The sequence below is a fragment of the Gorilla gorilla genome, chromosome 1 (assembly GCF_029281585.2).
Source record: "Gorilla gorilla gorilla isolate KB3781 chromosome 1, NHGRI_mGorGor1-v2.1_pri, whole genome shotgun sequence".
Taxonomy (NCBI): domain Eukaryota; kingdom Metazoa; phylum Chordata; class Mammalia; order Primates; family Hominidae; genus Gorilla; species Gorilla gorilla.
The window spans coordinates 45,636,548-45,656,913 of record NC_073224.2 but is presented as its reverse complement, the minus strand read 5'-3'; the positions used below and the strand labels follow the sequence as shown (position 1 = coordinate 45,656,913).

The 20,366-nt window shown below is 42.3% G+C and overlaps 1 protein-coding gene across 2 annotated transcripts in view; it reads right to left on the bottom strand.

Moving 5' to 3' along the window:
• The window catches only part of KCNH1 (potassium voltage-gated channel subfamily H member 1), a 467,169-nt gene extending 448,507 nt beyond the window's left edge, over nt 1–18,662 (bottom strand). For both annotated transcript variants that reach the window (XM_019030269.4, XM_019030273.4), the window contains exon 1: nt 18,345–18,662. In XM_019030269.4, the coding sequence (XP_018885814.1) occupies nt 18,345–18,423 (79 nt within the window). In that variant the 5' untranslated portion in view covers nt 18,424–18,662. The remainder of the gene's footprint in view (nt 1–18,344) is intronic.
• Nucleotides 18,663–20,366: the final 1,704 nt, after the last annotated feature.

Here is a 20,366-nt window from a genome sequence, read left to right as displayed (position 1 = left end):
CAGGCAGAAATACGTAAAAAGGCAAGACTGCTCTAGCCTTCCAGACTACATCTTTCTCCTGTGCTGGATGCTTCCTGCCCTCAAACATCGGTCTCCAAGTTCTTCAGTTTTGGGACTCGGCCTGGCTCTCCTTGCTCCTCAGCCTGCAGACAGCCTATTGTGGGTCCTTGTGATTGTGTAAGTTAATACTTAATAAACTCCCCTATATATATATATGTATATATATACACACACACACACACACCCACATACACATCCTATTAGTCCTGTCCTTCTAGAGAACCCTGACTAATACACTACCCAAAGTGATCTACAGATTAAATGCAATCCTTATCAGAATTCCAAGGACATTTCAGCAAGGCATGGTGGCTCACATGTGTAATCCCAACACTTTAAGAGGCCAAGGTGGGAGAATTGCTTGAGCTCAGGAGTTTGAGACCAGCCTGGGCACCAAAGTTAGCTTGTCTCCAATAAAAACTTTTTAAAAATTAGCCAGGCACAATGGCATGTGCCCATAGTCCCAGATACTCGGGAGGCTGAGGTGGGAGGATCACTTGAGCAAAAGAGGTCAAGGCTGCAGCGAGCTATGAGCATGCCACTGCAATCCAGCCTGGGCAACAGAGCAAGACCCTGTCTCTATAAAAACAAACGAATCCATGACATTTTTCACATAAATAGAAAAAATATCCTAAAATTTATATGGAATGCTAAACTCATTCAAAAACACCCTCTCAGAAACACTGAGAATAATATTAGACTAAATATCTGGGCACCCCATGGACCACTGATAAAATTAACTACCACAAACACCAAAGCCAAGGCTCTTAACAATATAACTTCTGCAGTAGTCTTTAATGGAATCAGCAGAGCCACAACTTGCAAATTTTCAATGCCCTCACAGTCCTAGTAGTACTCTGAGTTTGGTAGGATTGAGCACCATTTCAAAGCTCTATTTTGATAAAGAGTTTTTATGCAGGCAATACTTACCTTTCCACACCTGGGGTTTCCAGTGAGAGAAAGGAGTGTCCACCCACTCCTAGATAGAAGAAGTATTGGGGTGAATTCTTTTGTCCCCCTTTTCATCCCCGTCACTTTTACCTTCATAATCAGACTGACCAAACTGTTGGTAGCTACTTCAAGAGCAAGAGGAATCACTCTGTTTGTCTTGGTCTGTCATACTTGCCTATGCCCCAGCCTGGTGGGAAAAGAGAGGGTTTGAGCAACTTGTCTCTTTGTGGTACTCAGAACCTATAATACTTGTGACAGGCCCTGCCAGACCTGTGCTCAACTTCAGCTTCTTAGCCTAGGAGTAGGTCAGTAACTCATGGTCTAGAAGCCAGGGTATAAGCTTGAGAAGGGAAACAAATGGCACCACTATCTTCTCCAATCCAATATAATAGTAATGGAGCTGATTCCGTATTTTGACCCTCATTTGGCTCCTTCAGTCTTCCACTGAGTAAAAATCTGAAGGGAATGAGAGTAAAATGGGCTCCAGCACATTAATAAGAATCAAACCTCCAAGATTCCAAGGGTATTGAGAGGTCACCCACTTTCTTGATTCCTAGCACTGCTGAATCACACTGGTGAGACCCTTTATGAATACCTTCGGAGGAAGAGGCAATATGGCCACTTTTAGAACACTGCTGATGCTGTGTAAGCTCTTTTCACTGTCTTTCTTTTGTGTGTATGTGGAAAAGACCAGACGCTTACACATCTCAGGTCTCCTACTCTATGTTAGGTAATACAGTCAAAGCCTCATTATAACCAGTTAAGATTATATTGGTAGCCCCCAATAAGCCCTGCCTCCTTGCATTCACGCCTTGTGTAGCTCTCTCCCCCTTGCATTGTTCAGTAACACCATTGCAGGTGTAAGCCTTAAGATCTGGTGACTTCTGCTCCTGCGCTCTTGGGAGCCCTGAGCTTCCATGTGAGAAGTCCGGCCATGCTACAGGAGAGGCCATAAGGAGACTGTGCAACCAGAGCCAGCCTAGAGAGAAAGAGGTCCTGAGATTACATGGAGAAGAACTGAGGAATCTAGTCAACAATGAAAACCAATAGAAGAATGAGGGGTAAAAGATACTCTATTAATCTACTCTTCCCCTTCCCCAGCAATCCCTAGGCTTCCCAGAGCACCATTTGTGAGAAGAAAGGGGATGATAACAAGTTGAATTCTAGTCACAGTGTTGTCCCTAATGAGCTGTAGGTAAGTCACTTCAGCTCTGTGGATCTGGTGGGGGACAGGGTCAACTAAATCTCCATGCTTCTGGCAGCAATAAAATATGACTGTCTAAGTAATCAGATGTATAACAAAGAACAAATCAGATGATGCCCCACAACCTGCAAGCCATGCATCCATATGGAGTAATCAAACCGGTCATGACCATGAAATATCACTTCTCTAAATGCTGGACTCTGTGCAGCCTGGGTCATTTCAAAAACAGCAGAAACACCCTCTAAATGTAATACCCTAATTCCAGGTGAACCATGTTGTATCAGGCTTTTGCTCAATGGAATTGTTTGGATTTGGGATATGATGTGATGTGCAGTATTAATATTAAAATGTGCCATGTTGTCAAATGAGTCAACAATAGAAATAAATTACATATTGGTGGGTCCATTTATATATGGGGAAAATGCCTAAATGTGTCTTTGAAAACAAATGTGCTATTGATGCACACACACACACACACACGTATGTGTATATATGTATCTTTTACAAGTAGAATATGTAACTTCCAGTCAGCCAATAACCCATTCTGAAGCATCAAACCTGCCTCCAAATTTGTATTTTCTGAACTTATCAAGTCCTTCCTACATTGTTCAGTAAAATGTGTAGGTTCAACCTGGCTGCCCTTGCCATGATTTATTCACTGGCTCTCATCTGAAAGTTCCCCTGCGTCCCAAGTCTTTGATGCAAATTAGCCAGATTCTACTGCCGCCTTCTGATGCTTTTTTACCCCCTAAGGGTCTATAGCTGCAAGAGTGTGTGCAATTAAGTGTAAGGTTTCCTAAATTCAGCCTTCCTCAGCCCACATAGTTTTCCTCTGGTTCATAGCATAAAACAAACACTCTCTAAAAATTTAAAAGACTCCCTTCCTCCCCCTACTGTGTAAAGTTTCTCCAACTGATGAGGCATGAGCCAAACTACACTGCAGTAGTCAGAAGTGTCAAAATCATTCCAAGTCTGCCATTTGCCCATAAAGCATAACACAGAGATATTCTCAAGAGAAATTATTAAAAATTGCTTTTCATCAAAATTACGACAAATAACAAAGGAAAAACTAACTGAAGCAATGACTTAGAAAAGTGACTCAGTTTGGCAATTACGCAGATAAAAGCTACATTCAGCTCGCAGTTCACACAAGTGTACTGTTACCTGCCAACACTGGTTATTTGGAGGGCTACAGTAAGTATTTCACAATACACGTCTAATAACTTGAGATATTTTACTTAGAAGAGCACATGTCTTCCTGACATTTTGGAATTAGAATTATAGATTTCTAAGGATATCAGTACTCTTACAAAAAGCAAGTTTGAGGCCGGGCGCGGTGGCTCATGCCTGTAATCCCAGCACTTTGGGAGGCCGAGGCAGGCAGATCACGAGGTCAGGTGATCCAGACCATTCTGGCTAACATGGTGAAACCCCATCTCTACTAAAAATACAAAAAATTAGCCGGGCATGGTGGCGGGCATCTGTAGTCCCAGCTACTCAGGAGGCTGAGGCAGGAGAATGGTGTGAACCCAGGAGGCAGAGCTTGCAGTGAGCCGAGATCGCGCCACCACACTCCAGCCTGGGTGACAGAGGGACACTCCATCTCAAAAAAGTTTTAAAAAAAGCAAGTTTGAGTAAAAGTATACTTTCCTTCTTTTAGAATAATTAAAGAATTGAAAGATAACGATTGAGATGAGAATAAGTGCTATGTATTTTCACTAGACAAAGACCAGAAAACAATAGTTTGATTTACCTGAACCTAAATAAAATCCATACCAGAAATTACTTCAAAAAAAAAAAGACAGGTCAAGGTTATTTAGGAGAATGGAGAGGATGGAATGAGAAACAAGAAATTAAATCAGTATGATATACCCAAATAAAACATCTAAAATCTTAACATCAGCAAAAGTCATCTTGTGGATCTATTGTGATTTTCAACAATAAAGTCTCATGAAAATGACTCTTCTAAATTGCCAAAGGCCTAATCTTTGCAGAAAACAAACTGAACTCTCAAGAGATTCAATAGTTATTTGCTTTGTCTGATTTTAATATCCTACAGAAATACATTTTTTATTAAGTCAGTAAATTACAATGGAGAGAGAGATTTCAATTTCAAAAGCAATCTCAAATACTTCATTTACTGGGTAGTTACCCCTAAGTACAAGATTTCAAAAGCATGACCTCCATCTTCATTCAGCATCAAATTAATTTTAAAACAATAAAAACAGATGAACCAGTTTCACAAGAAGTATGGAAGAGAATGAAAATATGTTGAAATATAGAGACTTCTATTACTGAATGATATTTTACTTAAGAAATAAGAGATCAGTGATATCTTGAATTACTGCTAAGAAATATTTGTGTAATCAATTGTTTAAAAGTGTTTCAATAATCAATCCATTGAATTGATTGATTATATATATATACATATATATATATATTTTTTTTTTTTTTTGAGACAGGGTTTTGCTCTTGTCCCCCAGCATGGAGTGCAATGGTGCAATCTCGGCTCACTGCAACCTCTGTCTCCTGGGTTCAAGCAATTCTCCTGCTTCAGCCTCCTGACTAGCTGGAATTACAGGTGTATGCCACCATGCCCAACTAATTTTTGTATTTTTAGTAGAGACGGGATTTCACCATGTTGGCCAGGCTGGTCTCAAACTCCTGACCTCAGCTGATCCACCTGCCTCAGCCTCCCAAAATGCTGGGATTACAGGTGTTAGCCACCATGCCTGGCCTGATTCAATAGATTTTATTCTCATTTTTACAGTCTTAATAATTTCTTAATGCACATCTATATATATTATAGACAATTTGAACAAAAAGTCTTAGACCATAATTGAATAACACAAAAAAAATCATTCTCAGAACTCAAAAAAAGTGACTCAAAATAAGCAATATAAAAATATTAATGAGTACTAGAAAAAGAGGGGTTTTTCGGTAAGTTAGCTTTACATTTGTCTACTGTGTTATTTTAAGGAAGTCAAGTTGTCTCTGTTTGCAGACGACATGATTTTATGTTTAGAAAACACCATCATCTCAGCCCAAAAACTTCTTGAATTGATTAGCAACTTAAGCAAAGTCTCAGGATACAAAATCAATGTGCAAAAATCACAAGCATTCCTTTACACCAACAATAGGCAAGCAGAAAGCCAAATCATGAACAAACTCCCATTCACAATCACTGCAAACTGAATAAAATACCTAGGAATACAGCTAACAAGGGATGTGAAGGACCTCTTCAAGGAGAACAAACCACTGCTCAGGGAAATAAGAGAGGACACAAACAAATGGAAAAAAATTCCATCCTCATGGATAACAAGAATCAATATCATGAAAATGGCCATACTGCCCAAAGTAATTTATAGATTCAATGCTATTCTCATCAAACTACCATTGACATTATTCACAGAATTAGAAAACACTATTTTAAATTTCATGTAGAATCAAAGAAGACCCTATATAGCCAAGACAATCCTAAGCAAAAAGAACAAAACTGGAGGCATCATGCTACCTGACTTCAAACTACACTACGAGGCTATAATAACCAAAACAGCATGGTACTGGTACCAAAACAGACATATAGACCAATGGAGCAGAACAGAGACCTCAGAAATAAAACCACACATCTACAACCATCTGCTCTTCAACAAACCTAAAAAAACAAGCAATGAGGAAAGGATCTCCTATTCAGTAAATGGTGCTGGGAAAACTGGCTAGCCATATGCAGAAAACTGAAACCAGACCCCTTCCTTACACCTTATACAAAAATTAACTCAAGATGTAACTCAAGACTTAAACGTAAAACCCAAAACCATAAAAACCCTAGAAGAAAACCTAGGCAATACCATTCAGGACATGGGCATGGGCAAAGACTTCATGACAAAAACGCCAAAAGCAATTGCAACAAAAGCCAAAATTGACAAATGGGATCTGATTAAACTAAAGAGCTTCTGCACAGCAAAAGAAACTATCATCAGAGTGAATAGATAGCCTACAGAATGGGAGAAAATTTTTGCAATCTAGTCATTTGACAAAGGTCTAATATCCAGAATTTACAAGGAAATTAAACATATTTACAAGAGAAAAACAAACAACCCCGGCCAGGCATGGTGGCTCACGCCTGTAATCCCAGCACTTTGGGAGACCCAGGCAGGCGGATCATGAGGTCAGGAGATCGAGACCATCCTGGCTAACACGGTGAAACTCCGTCTCTACTAAAAAAATACAAAAAAATTAGCTGGACACGGTGGCGGGCACTTGTAGTCCCAGCTACTCGGGAGGCAGAGGCAGGAGAATGGCGTGAACCTGGGAGGCGGGGCTTGCAGTGAGCCAAGATCATGCCACTGCACTCCAGCCTGGGTGACAGAGTGAGACTCCGTCTCAAAAAAAAAAAACCATCGAAAAGTGGACAAAGGATATGAACAGACACTTCTCAAAATAAGACATTTATGCAGCCAACAAACATATGAAAAAACTCAACATCACCGATCATCAGAGAAATGCAAATCAAAACCACAATGAGATACCATCTCACACCAGTCAGAATGGTGGTTACTAAATAGTCAAGAAAAAATAGATGCTGGCCAGGCTGTGGAGAAATAGGAACGCTTTTACGCTGTTGTTGGGAATGTAAACTAGTTCAACCATTGTGGAAGACAGTGTGGCGATTCCTCAAGGATCAAGAACCAGAAATATTATTTGACCCAGCAATTCCATTACTGGGTATATGCCCAAAGGAATATAAGTCATTCTACTATAAAGACACATGCACATGCATGTTTATTGCAGCACTATTTACAATAGCAAAGATGTGGAACCAACCCAAATGCCCATCAATGATAGACTGGATAAAGAAAATGTGGTACATATACACCATGGAATACTATCCAGCCATAAAAAGGAATGAGATCATGTCCTTTGCAGGGACATGGATGAAGCTGGAAGCCATCATCCTCAGCAAACTAACCTGGGGACAGAAGACCAAACACTGCATATTCTCACTCATAAGTGGGAGTTGAACAATGAGAACACATGGACACAGAGAGGGGAACAACACACACCAGGTCCTGTTGGAGGTGGGGGTAGAGGGGAGAGAGCTTACAGAATGGGTCGATAGGTGCAGCAAACCACCATGACACATGTATATGTATGTAACAAAGCTGCACGTTCTGCATATGTATCCTTTTTTTTTTTAGAAGAAATAAAGAAAAAAAAAGAAACATTAAAAAAAAAAAAGACTTGGACAGGGTATAGCACCAGAGTGAATGGGAGGAATCTCAGAACAGCTTTGTCTAATACAACAAATATTTGAGTATCTACTCTGTCCCAGGCATGGCAGGAGTGTAGGGGACACACTTGTCCATTTTTAAGCTATGCCCAGTTTCCCTATATGGCTTTATCTGCCCCACTCTACATATCACAAAACTCCATGTCCTACCCCCTCCACCCAGGCCCCAGTCACAGAAAACTAGGCCTGGAGTGGACCGCTGGCCAAACAACCAATAGTCAGGGCTGGGCCAATAAGATTCTCTCCCCAGAACAAAACTCAGACACTAAAGCTGAGAGATCTGTAGAGTTGAGCAGGTATCTTTGACCACCTTGTTTCTAAGGTGAGTAAATGGAGAAAACTGGTCTTGAGAGAGAAACAGGGAGCTCAGATACACAGGGGAGCATCTATGAGGCCATTTGAAGGGAGAACTGGACAGACAGAAAGACAGGCAGATGGGCAGATATGGATAGGTGGAGGCAGAGACAGCAGAGACAGACAGCAAAGAGACATGGACAGTGGCAGAGACAGCAAAAACAGAGAGAGTGATGAAGACAGATGGAAGACGGTGACAGACGGTGACACAGACTAAAGGTAGACAGTGACAGAGACAGGCAGGAAGACAGACAGATGGAGAAAGGAGAGGAGAGAGCGAGGGAATGAAGGGACATAGGGCATGGGGCAAAGGCCAGGCCCACAGAGTACAAAAGCATGAGCCGAGAGCAAGAGACCAATAATAGCAAGACCGAGAGAGTGAGCCGCGGGAGTGAAAGACCAGGAGAGGAGAGGACATGAGAGACTGAGGGGAGAGAATGAGACCAAAGGCCAGAGGGAGATACAAAAAGAGAAGAAGAAAACCAGGAAACCCGGAAATATGGTGTTACTAGGGACACGTGAGAGGTAGGGATTGGGAAGCTGGAGGGGAGGAGACATTTTAAATGAAGAGAAGATGAGGAAAGTGGCCACTCAATGAAGTCAGGCTGGAGCACTGTCCCGGAGTGTTCCAGCCAGGTAGGAAAGCATAAAGGAGAATTTCATCTGACAGGAGAGTGACTAGAATTTAGGAGCTCTTTTTCATTTAAAAAGTATCAGCTATCATTTCAAAATAGCAAATGCAGTATACACACTTATTTCCTCATTCTTGAATGATGAAAAAAGATGGAAATGGAACATGAAAGTATTTTATCGAGCTTGTAGGTAACCAACTCACTGAACTGAAAAGCAAGGGCAGGCACATACTGCCCGCTTCAGACAGAACACAGGTGTTTTTGTGTGTTGAAAGGAGTACCTAAGTGCACATCCCCTCACCAAATTCACCCCCATGACTGAATGGTCTGCACAAAATGTTAAGAAACCACTTTTGGCTCATGCCTATAATCCCAGCACTTTGGGAGGCCGAGGCGGGCAGATCACAAGATGAGGAGATTGAGACCATCCTGGCCAACACAGTGAAACCCCGTCTCTACTAAAATATGAAAAATTAGCTGGGCGTGGTGGCAGGTGCCTGTAGTCCCAGCTGCTCAGGAGGCTAAGCCAGGGAAATCGCAAGCCGAGATCGCGCCACTGCACTCCAGCCTGGTGACAGAGCAAGACTGGGTCAAAAGAAAGAAAGAAAGAAAGAGAGAGAGAGACCACTTTATCCAAAGAACAAGTAATTGGCTCTCTCAGCCAGGGTCTTGGCAGCAAAATATGACATACTCAATGGGTAATTTGAGGAATGTTTAATAAAGGAACTATTTACAAAGGTGTGGGAGAGGTATAGGCAGTAGTGTGTTAGCAAGCTAACTCTGGGAAGAAAAGAGTCCCGATTTATAACACTGGCCAATTTCTAAGGTGTAAATACCTTGCACCTTGGTATAAGCAGTTTTCAAGCTTCCAAAGTGAAGTTCCTGAACCAAGAATAAGGAACAGATGCACATAATCAGATCTTAAGAGGTAGAACCAGCCAATTGCAGCCTGCTCCAGCACACCACTTAGGAAAACCCCAAGACATCGTGCAGTACCCCAGGGTTAGTAACAGCTGGAAGCTTTAAGTCTCCAACCCTACCCAAACCCAAAGAGAGCAAGCTAGAGACATAACCTTTAATCAGGGGAAAACAGCTAGGCTAAGATGACCTCGCAGGAGAGAACAACGAGAATAAGGACACAACCTCTCTCTTGCTTCCCATTTCGTGTGGTGTACCCCACAAGCTGAAGGCAGCCAACAGCCAGAAAGCAAGGGAGCCTACAGGTGTATTCTATACAGGTCAGCCTCCCAGCCTCCAACAAGAGACAGGCTGGTAAGGAAGAGTGTGGTTCTAGGGAGGCAAACAGAAACTATTCAGTACCTTGGCCCACACAGAGGCTTAAAGCACAGCCTTAATGATGATGGCATAGAAGTCTAATATATGCAGTCCCCATAATGCTGAGAGGAAAAGAAAGCAAATAAAATAAAAACTTAAATATCAATTTAATGGAAATAAATATAGTCTTATCACTCAAATTAACTCCATTTTCTTTACATGGCCCTGAAGTTCTAGTCTAAAACACATTTTCCAACTTCACTCTTAATACAAATCAAAGTTAAGCCATAGATAAATATCAGTAAAATTTGCCTATACGGTATCAACTTTCAAATGCTGACTCCAGCACTCTGAGAATGCCAGTGGAGGATGTCTACATCGTTGCTTTAAGGGAAGAAAAAGGAGACGGAAGGCCATTTCTCTTCTTTATAGAAGCACCTGATGTGATTGCAGAACATTTAAAAGGCTATGGGAAATGATGGTTTTTAGTCACTCTCAATTAATAATTACATTAATAATTATAGGATTGACTCAGTTAATTTCAGAACATCAGTTTCATGCGACATAGGACTGATCAAAAGAGTCGTCATTTTACTTTACATAATGAACAATCAGTATGAGTAAGCAAATTGACTATTGGCATAGCTCTGTAATACCTAATCAGGAGAATTTTAAGTAGTTTTGTCATTAACAGGAGTGTTTCACTGTTAGAGCAGAAACTGTGAGAATCAAGGGAGATGCTGAAGTTGGCCAGACTGTGATCTGTTCAGCAAGACCACACTTGCAGCAGGGCGCAGTGGCTCACGCCTGTAATCCCAGCACTTTGGGAAGCTGAGGCAGGTGGATCACTTGAGCCCAGGAGTTCAAGACCCCCCTGGACAACATGGCAAAACCCCATCACTACAAAAAATACAAAAATTAGCTGTGTATGGGGCCGGTGGTAGCTCACGCCTGTAATCCCAGCACTTTGGGAGGCCTGAGGCGGGCGGATCACAAGATCAGGAGATCAAGACCATCCTGGCTAACACAGTGAAGCCCCATCTCTACTAAAAATACAAAAAATTAGCCGGGCATGGTGGCGGGCTCCTGTAGTCCAGCTACTCGGGAGGCTGAGGCAGGAGAATGGCCTGAACCCGGGAGGCAAAGCTTGCAGTGAGCCGAGATTGCGCCACTGCATTCCAGCCTGGGCGACAGAGCGAGATTCTGTCTCAAAAAAAAAAAAAAAAAAAAAATTAGCTGGGTGTGGTGGCACATGCCTGTAGTCCCAGCTACTCGGGAGGCTGAGGTGGGAGGATGGAAGGATTACTTGAGCCTGGGAGGCAGAAGCTGCAGTGAGCTGACATCGCACCACTCCAATCCAGCCTGGGTGACACAGTGAGATCCTATAATATCTCAAAAAAAAAAAAAAAAAAAAAAAAAAGACTGCACTTGCCTAGAGAACAGCCAGAGCATCAAGCAAATTCCAGTATCTAGGATGTGCTAAAAACTCACACCAATGGATGAGCAACCCAAGACAGCATGCCAAAGAAGACAGAGCAATGGGATATCCCAGAGGAATGCGGTTTGTTTAAAGAAACGTCAACTGCATCAGAACAAAATGTCACACATTCTGCAATCTTCTTTTAATTCACTTACGGGATCTGGTTATCCCACACCCAACCTCACAAAAAAAAATAGCTATAAAATCTAAGAATAATTTTGGGTGAGGTGTTTATAAAGGAAAAATATGTAGTAAGTGTTGAATCAGTATAACATCCCTTAAATCTTTGGAGAGGTTTACAAAGCATGTTGGCCTCCATCATAGATTCCTCTGTTAGACCCAGCATCGCAAAAGCTGTACTCATTTTGGTATTCCTACTTGTTAGCACAGTATTGGGCACATAGGAAGTCCATCGTGCTTATAAAACTGAACCATAAGCTAGCCTTTGCTTTTTGTTTTAATTTTCCATTGAGTTTTGATTCCTCCACTAAATCTGTGCCTTTCCTTCAGTCATTTTGTTTTCATTTCAGTGAAACAAATATAAATCATTCACTTCCTAGTTCCTTCTCCCTTCCAGCTCTAATTCTTGCATAATCTCTGTCCCCAGGGTTTACTGCTTCTCAAATTAAGAAAATGAATATCCTAAACACACACACACCAAAAAAAAAAAAATCCCACCACACTTGCATGTACCCTTCGCACACAATTCAAACTGTAAGAGTCTTTCGCATCATTTACAATCGTGTGTGAGGGAGCTCCTCAGAGAGGATACTTCAACCCACAGTGGATACTGATGCCTCCCAAAGGGCAAGAGCAAGTTTTGTTTTCATTTCATTTTGGTCATGTGCTCCTATTAACATAACTCTCAATGACCCTGTTTTATTAGGTACTAGATTGTTTGGGCAACATCACTACTAAAGACAAAAGAAGAAAATACCAAATGCTGGCAAGGATGTGCTGCAGTGATAGAAACGCTCATACACGGCTGGTGGGAGTGTATATTAATATAAACCCTTTGGAAAACTGTTTGACAGCATCTACCGCAGTTAAACATGTGCATCCTAGGTATACACCCAAGAGAAATGTGTGCCCACATGCCCCAAAAGACATACTAAAAATGTTTGTAGCAGCATTAATAGCACAAAACTGGAAACAATCTTTCAGTGGCAGATCGGACACAATGTGTGGTACAGTCATACTATAAAGCACGATGCAGCAGTGAAAATGCATCAACAGGCCAGGCGTGGTGGCTCGTGCCTGTAATCCCAACACTTTGGAAGGCCAAGGCGGGTGGATCACAAGGTCAGGAGTTCAAGACCAGCCTGACCAACATGGTGAAACCCTGTATCTACTAAAAATACAAAAATTAGCCAGGCGTGGTGGTGCACACCTGTAATCCCAGCTACTCAGGAGGCTCAGGCAGGAGAATTGCTTGAACCCTGGAGGCGGAGGTTGCAGTGAGCCGAGATCGCGCCTCTGCACTCCAGCGACAAAGTGAGATTCTGTCTCAAACAAAAAAAAAAGAAAGAAGTCAAGAAAATGAAGCAGTACATGCAACAACATAGAGGAATTGCCACCCGACAAAAGAATATATGCTATATGATCTCATGCATATAAAGCTCCAAAACAGATAAAAATAAACAGTAGTGTTTATTAACTATAGTGGGTTTTTTAGGAATGCAAAACAAACTGGTAAAATTATGAGGAAAAGCAAGAAAGTGATCACCATAAAATCAGGAGATGTCACCCTTTAGGAGGAGAGTGAGGGACTTAGGATCAGGAAGGCTTTGGGGGCTTCTAGAGGTCTGGCAAGACCCTATTTCTTGACACAGGTAGCGATGGCATACAGTATCACTTTATAGAAATATGTTAAGCTGTACAAAATTGTTTTGTGTGCTTTTCTATTTGTGGTACTGAACAATTCAAAAGGTTAAAAGGGGAGAAGAATACAATGCAAAACTTATCAAAAGTTTTTTAAAGGTTTGCAGCTGGAAAAAACAATGGGCTAAGTCAGTTTTGTTCCACCGAGCAGACTGCAAATAAGTGGTAGCTATAAGAAGACAGATTTTGGTAAGACCAAATGACAGCAACAAAGGGGGGAGAAAGAGGCAGAGAGAAGAGAAGAAGAGAAAAATAAGGAAAGGCGGCGAAAAGAAATACAATTATACTTGCTTACAAATAGAATATTCCTCATGAGAAAGTGAGGGTCCCATCACTGAAGCTAGTCAAACACAGGCTGGAGAACCATCAGGAGGGAGGTTCTGGAGAGGATTCAGTGGAACAGTGGAAAATGAATTGTATAGCATGTCCCCCCAGAACTAAGATTCTGTGATTCTATTTCTCTTTCTCAACAGTTACAGGTGTGGCCACTTAGAGAAACAGAAAAAATAAGAAACAAGAAAAGTATGGTCCAAATATCCTAAATGTATAAAGCAGATACTCTAGTAGATTTTAAAATGTTTGTTTACAAGCCATTAACTAATCAAAAATAAAGGGAAGGGAAGAATTGAAGAGCTTCAAGGTAATGCTCAAGGAACCACTCCCAAATGAGGTCCAACCATATATGCAGAGCTGGCATCGGAAACAATGAAGCCAAGGATTCAGTTGACCCACAGTGTTCCTCAAACGCATCTATTCTTTTAAGATAGATTACTAAAATAAATGGGTTGCATAAAAGTCATGGAATTTGGAAGCTTTATTTCCTTAACGTTAAATGACAAGGCTTCAGACTCTCAATCTCCCATCTAACATCAGCCAACAGATTCAACTTTTTGACACTTTCAGAGAAAGATAGCTGAGCCTTGGCTGAAGATTGTCTTAGAATATTTTACAAGAAAAAACAAGCTCTGCTGAGCTGGTAATAATCCAGATTATCATCCATTCCCCCTTGTAGAGGCACAATGGATTTTAACCAGTTTTCTGTTTTATAAATATTACCATGGCTCAAAACACCCATGAGGAGACACAACATTACTCGTGGTTCTCATCCTGTTTGCTAACTAATTATATCAACAACCTGAACCAACTTAACACTATACAAAAACACAGCTGATTTAGCAATCTATAAATTATACATGTACATAAATCTGTACCAAAATGTGCTGTGTTTCACTCCTGCTAATGTGCATGGATTCTTACTGGCACCTACAATTGTTTGATATAGGTTCCCGAACACTAAAACATATGTTCTGCCCAGAATGGGACCATTTAGAGTAATATTTTTGTAGTTTCCTGGCACCAAGGTCTGCCAGCCTTTCTAAGACAGATCTCCTATTTGCTTCAGCGAACATTCTGACAACAAGTGCCTGCAGATTTAAGCAACTATCAAAAAATATTCTGTAACAACAGTTTCCAACCATGAATATAAAGAGAAACAGGCTGGTTTTGCCTATGTGGCAACAAAGCCAGTAGGATTTAAAATGATCACTGACATGACCATAAGCAAAATCAAATAAAATATGGAGTATCAATTATTTCTGCTGCCTACTTACGGCAATTTAAAGAACAGATAATTATCAAATCTTTCCTTCAAATGGGATTCAAAATGTACCAAAGAAAGTTAAAAGTCGGTTTTAGTACCAGCAAGACCAGTAAACACCTTAGAAATGTTTTTTAAATACAGTGGCAGGCCTAAACAGTCGCAGCCGGTCAACACTGTAAAATAGGGGCAAGAACCTTGGACCAAGATTCACTAGAATGTAATTTACTAATCACAAGGAGCGTTTCTTGTTTACCACTGTATCCTCAGTGTTCCATAAATACATTCAATAAATCTTTGTTGAATGAATAAACCAAAAACAACTGCTGGCTAGTCCCTGATCTGTCTCTAATTGCCTTTTCCTAATTCTGCCTCTTACGAACTGTAGGTAAATCACTTAACCTGAGGATTCTTAGGTGAGTTTTAGTTTAAGGATTTTAGTTCCTTAAACTCTAAAATGGAGACACTGCACCTCCTCTACTAGCTTATGAGGATCAAAGGTGATATTCTGTGAAAAGTGACTTGGTACTTTATAATGGGGCACACAGATGTTAAGTGCCCACTATCCCCGCCTTTGCCTTCAGCTAAACCACTGACAAAGGTGAACAGACTGCATTTCCTTGAAATATAATTAGCCTTTCCTTTGCCCTGTTATTCTGTTGAGACGTGGTAGTGTGGCTGTTAGCCAAGATGGTTGTTGTTCTTGTTGTTATAACATTTTATTTAATCTCCACTGGGAAATTATGCTTCTTGAGAGAATATAATGGTAACATGAGGAAAGGGTTTTTGCATGGTGTACCATAAAGAATTTGACATTGGACTCAAATGGTTTGGGGCCTCATTAGTTCTGCCCTTAAATATTTGAGGAAACCCTCTTGCATCAATTTCCTTATTTATACAATGATGGGGAAGGAGAGGCAGACTAGATAATATTTAAGGTCTGTCTCTTCCCACAGCTCTATGATATTCCGGGCATCAGATATTCAAATAACCCAAAATGAAGTCAGTACTATTATTCATTATCATATGAGAAGTTTTTAAAGGATGATAAAAATAGTTCCACAGACTAAGTCATAAAAGCTGGAGAAATTATAATGCTGAGAGAAGGATATATGATAGATGTCCTCTAAGGAATACCAGCCTCAGGCATTGTTTGCTCTGCCACTTTGAATAAGCCACTTAATATTCCTAGGACTCAGTTTTCTGATCTGTAAAAGAGGAACATTAATACTGCACAGGACCACTGGGAGAAAATATCTAATAAAACAATCATAAAATATTGCTATTCAAAGGTAAAATGCTATTTTAATACTGTAATGTCCAAAAAAGGGCTCATGGATTTTAGAACGAGACAATCAATATCTTTAAATAGACTTTTTCCACCACAGTAAAATAATATAATGCATGCAGATATTGTGATATTTCTAGAAGTTCACATTTTTTCTTCCATTTGTGTTCAGGAAATATTATAAAAGGGATCACCTTTTAAACATTAAGTCCCATATTTCAAGATGAGAACCATTTATTCTGAAATAATAATTTTAAAAATTCATCCAACTCTCCCAAGATGCTTCATTTTTTTTGATGCTATTCATTTGATTGGTTAATTGAAATCAACCTGCTGAAACTGATGTTGAAATGACAATGCCCATCCTAAAAATATTCCCAGTGACTTATTCTATTCACATTCTATGATTACAGAGGGAAAGTGGCTCTAATAAGATCAACTAAAATAGACAGTATTCTGCCTTCACAGCTCCAAGATTCTTAAGGTTCTCTTAAAACCCAAGGCATCTTGTGACTTTTACATGTAAGTTTCTCTTCCTGCTCCCTCCACTCAAAAACATACACAGTATACATTAGGTACTGGGTTTCACCTCTAACTTACAGGGCACTACCTCTTTACTGAAAAATAGAATTGTCATTGATATTTATGAGAAAGTTGGTGTCACTGACAATGGGATAACAAAATTTGCAAGATTGTCTCCATACCCCTTAATAGTCCAATAAAAATAGCAATAATAGCACAGTAACTCTTATTTTATTTAAAAATAAATGAACAACTCCAGCTTTTTTATGGCAAAACAGTTCATTGTGGCTGTTCACATAGCAATTATCATCCCCTTGCATCCTCAGGTAATGACTGTGACCTTGACCTAAAAGCCACCTTAGTTTGAATAAGGAAGACCTTGAAAGGAAAGGTGACGGACCAGAAACACTCTTAAGAGGCACACAATAAAGAAATGATCATTTCTAAGAAAGTACTTAAATAATACATGATTATTTGCTATGCTAGTTGATGTGTTTCATTATAAGATAAACTTAAATCACTGTTTAATTAAAGAGTGTTTATTAGTAGCATAAGTCACTTTTCATGCCCTTCCCCTGAATCCCTAACTAAATCCAAACAGAAGCTCATCATTTTACACAGAAGCTCCTTAGACTCTGAAATCGTGATATTTACACATTATTGAAACCCATTTCCTAAGTTAGCTCCTCATGTCTCCCTGGTAGAAGAATGTCATCTGTTTCTGGAAGGGGTGGGGCGAGGGGTCTAGGAGTCTGCAAAGAGCATCTTATGCTTGGCTGTCTTTCCATATAGCCATTTGATGAACTCGTGCGCTGCGCCTTCCAACTGCCAGGACTCCTAGTCGCTCTGCAAGTGCTTAGCTGGGGTCTCTCCTCTGTTAGGTCCGAAAGGCGTTTGGAATTCTTCCTTTCCATCCCTGCTCCTAGGACTCTCGCCTCTCAAGGCTTCATGCTACCGTCGATCTTAATGCCACAAGGAAACAGATGAGTGCTGATTATCAGTTTATTGGGTAATGGATCTATTTATAGGTTTGGTGAGATTGGGAATTTATAGGTGAGCAACACTTAAGGGTGGCATAAAACCGTTGTGGGTTTGGAAGAGGGGAAATATAACAGGTTTGTACCTGTGACCATTTAGTTCGCTCTGCACCTGTGCCCTCCACTTCCCACCTGACGCCAGGAAAACCATCTGCCCCTCACTTCGAAGGTGAGCCTTAACTTCACCTGGAAAGTGGTGGGTGGGTGAAGGGGTGGAATCAGGCCGCCGAGAGCACGTCCCGACACCTCGGACTTTTCAGTTGCAGGGATGGAAGGTGGAGGCAGCCGGATCCTCCCATTCTGAGGCAGCGGGGACCTGGAGTTGCCCGTCTCTACTGCTGGCTCTCCCTGGGGAGAGGCGGCGCCTCCGGGAGCAGCCCGGGAGCAGCCCGGGAGCCCCAGAGCCTTCGCGGAAGGGTGGGCAGTGCCGATGGGGCGCGCGCTGCCGCTCCGGCTGCAGCCAGCTTTCCATCACTTTTCCCAGTACTTTGCTCAGCAGCTGTCACGCATCCTTAGAGATAAGACCGAGAGGGCGCTAGAAAGGCCCAAAAGGCGTCCCCAGAAGAGCTCTCCTGTTAGGATGGGGACCCATCAGACCCCGCCCCGCCCTGCCCACCTTTCTCTGCCTCGGGGAGGCTGCCCTGGGTGCCCGCGCCGCGGCTCCTTAGCAGAGCTCGCGGGTTCTGCTGCATCTGCTGGTTCCGAGCGGCGAGAGGTTCTGCAATAAAGGCACGGATAAAACGCCCGGGTAATCGAAATCCGAATGCACCTCTTACCATTGGACCGCCGAACAATATTCTCCAGAAACGTGTTTTGAGGGGCCACCAGTCCCCTCCTGCCCCCAGCCATGGTCATCCTCCCAGCAGCTCGAGGTCCGGGGGGCGTCCTGGCGCGGCTTCTTACGACAGCAGGAAACTGGCCTCGGGGCCCGCACGCAGTCCCGGCTCGAAGCGCCCCATGCGCCCGGCGGGGATCCGCAGGCAGGGCTGGCGGCTCCCTCTGGCTGCTACCCTCGCGCCCTCTTCGCGCCTCCCTCCCTGCGGCCCGCCTCGCAGTGCACTCGCGCCGGCCTCGGCTCGCTGCAGCCGCCTCCGGGTGGGCGGAGGGAGCAGCGGCGCCTGGGCCGGCGGCGCCCCCTACCGGGCTCGTGCCCCCCCGCCGGCCTGCGGGAGACCAAGCCGGGGGGCTCCCGCAGAGGCCGGGAAGTGGCGGGCGGCCGTGGACCAAGGCTGGGACGGCAGCGCCACCCTCTGGGTTCAGCCGGGAAATGTGTTCAGGATGTGCCATGGGCTGGGTGGAGAGGAGGGCATTGTGAGCAGCTTTCAGGGCGGATTCACCCCCAACAAGTCTTAGAGGAGCGTGCTGATGTAACTCTCTTCCTTTGCTCTGTTTCAGGCCGGGGCCCCCGGGACCTGTGAGGCTCTGGGAACACCTTCTTGCCTTCCTGTAAGGTTAGCCTGACTAGTGAAAGTTGCCCCACCTTGATTCTAGGCCAGTGTTTGAGCAGTAATTAATGAAGTCGTATTGCAATAGTGCAGATTTAGAGTGACTGGCAGATTCAGCTTCAGAAGAGTTGTCTTGGGTTGTTTTTACCGTAGACACAAATGCAGGCTCCTGATGTTTGGTATGATCAGTATCAAACTGCCTGACAAACGTCAAAGGGGTGGACTTGTCTCTAAGGACGAATGCTCAGGAGAGGGGCAGCATTAATTAAGCAACCGTGGCTTTGGCTTGAAGGGTAGTCTGTAGTGCAGAGGATACAGTTAGTTTTTACAGCTGACCCCTGGTATACGGAAGAACCACATACACCCAAGGTTTCTGGACAGGGGCTAAGACAACGGTCGTTTGTTCACTTATTTTGGGGGATTTCGACCCACACATAGTCTGTACCTGCCTTTTTACTATATATCCCCAGTCGGTGCGGTGGGAGACTAAGCCTATGTCCCACAGGAGAAATGAATGGAGAGTTTACTAGTTTCAGACTGAGTCAACAGTCAACACAAAAATGTAAGAGAAAAAAAAACTAACCCTGGAAATTAATTGTCTGGGTTAGCCATCCTGACATATCCTAACGCATTGCAAAGACATCCTGTCTCAGTTAATTTCAAAAACAGAAGAACTAATTCTTGCCCAGAAATCTCTCAGAGTTGCTGTGAAGATCAAGCAAGAATTATGTATGGGGACAGCACCTTAAATTGTAAAGTGCTGTGCCAAGGTCAGACGTCATTATTGGAGTGACTAAATAAATTGGGCGAATTGGGCGAATAAATTGGGTTACGAATATCACCCTTTATCTCGTCTTCTGTAGAGACAAAGTAAACAGATTGGTGTTAGCAGAGAGTTAGATAAGACTGTCATAGGATTTGAAATGCAAGTAATGATACACTTTTTCCTTAAGATAGCCTTCTACCCATCGCCTGTTACCTAGTCTAGAACAGTGATTTCTTAAACCCTAGCTCCGTCTAGTGGTTCTTTGTTCTATTACAAATGAGATAACACAGTGGTTGAAGAGAACTTGACTCTCGAATGTATTTGGTGCTGAGCTGAGCCAGTTTGGTGCCTATCCACTTCATTTGAATAAGTTCATTTAAATAAGGTTTTTAAAGTTGTGTTATTGCACAAACATGCCAAAGGAAGATTTTTCATGACAATATTAAAAACCCATCAAGAAACCTCATAATCCTGCTTGTGAAACGAAGATAAAGAAAATAATGTGGAGGGGAAAACTATCATAGAGAGTTAATAAAATTTCTAAGGTTTTAATGAGTTCTCATGTTCTGTGGCTTAGATAAAAAAGG